This window comes from Myxine glutinosa, chromosome 14 (genome assembly GCF_964187855.1).
Source record: "Myxine glutinosa chromosome 14, kmMyxGlut1.1, whole genome shotgun sequence".
Taxonomy (NCBI): domain Eukaryota; kingdom Metazoa; phylum Chordata; class Myxini; order Myxiniformes; family Myxinidae; genus Myxine; species Myxine glutinosa.
The window spans coordinates 32,107,303-32,109,323 of record NC_136274.1 but is presented as its reverse complement, the minus strand read 5'-3'; the positions used below and the strand labels follow the sequence as shown (position 1 = coordinate 32,109,323).

Genomic DNA, 2,021 nt, shown 5'->3' with positions numbered 1-2,021 from the left:
TTTGTGTGGGGGGATTTGTGTGGGGGGGGATTTGTGTGGGGGGATTTGTGTGGGGGGGATTTGTGTGGGGGGATTTGTGTGGGGGGATTTGTGTGGGGGGATTTGTGTCGGGGGATTTGTGTCGGGGGATTTGTGTCGGGGGATTTGTGTCGGGGGATTTGTGTCGGGGGATTTGTGTCGGGGGATTTGTGTCGGGGATTTGTGTCGGGGGATTTGTGTCGGGGGATTTGTGTCGGGGGATTTGTGTCGGGGGATTTGTGTCGGGGGATTTGTGTCGGGGGATTTGTGTCGGGGGGATTTGTGTCGGGGGATTTGTGTCGGGGGATTTGTGTCGGGGGATTTGTGTCGGGGATTTGTGTCGGGGGGATTTGTGTCGGGGGATTTGTGTGGGGGATTGGTCGGGTTTGTGTGGGGGGATTTGTGTGGGGGGATTTGTGTGGGGGGATTTGTGTGGGGGGATTTGTGTGGGGGGATTTGTGTGGGGGGATTTGTGTGGGGGATTTGTGTGGGGGGATTTGTGTGGGGGGATTTGTGTGGGGGGATTTGTGTGGGGGGATTTTGTGTGGGGGGATTTGTGTGGGGGGATTTGTGTGGGGGGATTTGTGTGGGGGGATTTGTGTGGGGGGGGGATTTGTGGGGTGAAGTGTGGTTGGAGGTGAAAGGGGGGGTGTGGGGGGAGGTGTGGTTGGAGGTGGAATGGGGGAGGTGTGGGGGAAGTTTGTAAGGTGTGGAGGAGGTGTGTGGGAGGAGGTGTGTGGGAGGAGGTGTGTGGGAGGAGGTGTGTGGGAGGTGTGTGTGGGAGGTGTGTGTGGGAGGTGTGTGTGGGAGGTGTGTGTGGGAGGTGTGTGTGGGAGGGGGGGGGGGGAAAGAGTGGGGATGACGAACCCAGACGGGGAGACACACTGACAGACAGACATCTTACGTCGGCTCTGTGTACTGATTTCCGCCAAGGAACAGCGAGCGATCGACCCGGCTCGCCGCGGCTTCCGAATCCGAACCCTGTGAACTGATCCCGTCTCCACCCTCACTCAGGTCCACAGAGCACACCGTCCCACTCAGGCTGTCCGCCGGGAACTTGTCCGACGTCCTGTCTCCGCTCTCCATCGTCCCACCAGGGCTGTCTGGAGCTGCCTCATCCTTCGACATGTCGAACCAGACGTTGAATCTCCTGTGCCCCACCTACACGTCAACACCCCGTGCGGGTCGCCACGGCTCACCGTACAGCACCGGCCACTACCGCTCTACAACGCTTTAATGACACACACTTGCTTTTAACCACTTTTCCCGCACCACTCTCTTACATCCATCTCTCGTTTCCTCGTTCAAACCTATCGATGTATCGCGGCTTTCCGAACCAAATCAGATCAGATCAGATCAGTTTGGTCGTTCAAACAATAACCTGAATAAACAATAACCTCGTTCAAACCAAATCACTCCAACAAACTCCATAACCTGACAACCACTTTTGTCTTCCACGATTCCGGTACCGCCGTACCTCCCCATAATGAATACCTGCACCGCCCATTTCCACGCCCATTTTCATGCCCACGCCTACTTGCTCTCTCTTCCTCTTCTCTTCCCCGAACGAAAATAAGGAAAAAAAAGTCATTTTAGTTATTCTTCATGTGCAAACACATGGAAATTTTACATCCACTGGCGATTCAAAAACAAACTTTGCCAGTTTGGGGATAAACCTTATATGTAACCATTGTAACCAGCACTGAACGTGTTTAACTATACTAGGGCATGCCCGTACTATATATATGCCCGTACTATATATCTATCTAAAATTATATCCCCCCCCTCTATTTACATGAAATGGTTTGGTCCATTCGCAACGCCAAAGCGAACGGCGAACGGCTTGCGAGTACAGTGACAATCCCCCCCCCCCCCCCCCCCCCTCTATTTACATGAAATGGTTTCGTCCATTCGCAACGACCACAGAACCCCCCCCCCCCCCCCCCTCTATTTACATGGAATGGTTTGGTCCATTCGCAACGCCGGCACACGCGATCGTTCGC

At 54.4% G+C, this 2,021-nt stretch overlaps 1 protein-coding gene across 1 annotated transcript in view; it reads right to left on the bottom strand.

Moving 5' to 3' along the window:
• The window catches only part of LOC137439581 (TBC1 domain family member 10A), a 97,730-nt gene extending 96,431 nt beyond the window's left edge, over nt 1-1,299 (bottom strand). Inside the window, exon 1 of the mRNA XM_078768188.1 lies at nt 989-1,299. Coding sequence (XP_078624314.1) covers nt 989-1,146 — 158 coding nt within the window. The 5' untranslated portion in view covers nt 1,147-1,299. The remainder of the gene's footprint in view (nt 1-988) is intronic.
• Nucleotides 1,300-2,021: the final 722 nt, after the last annotated feature.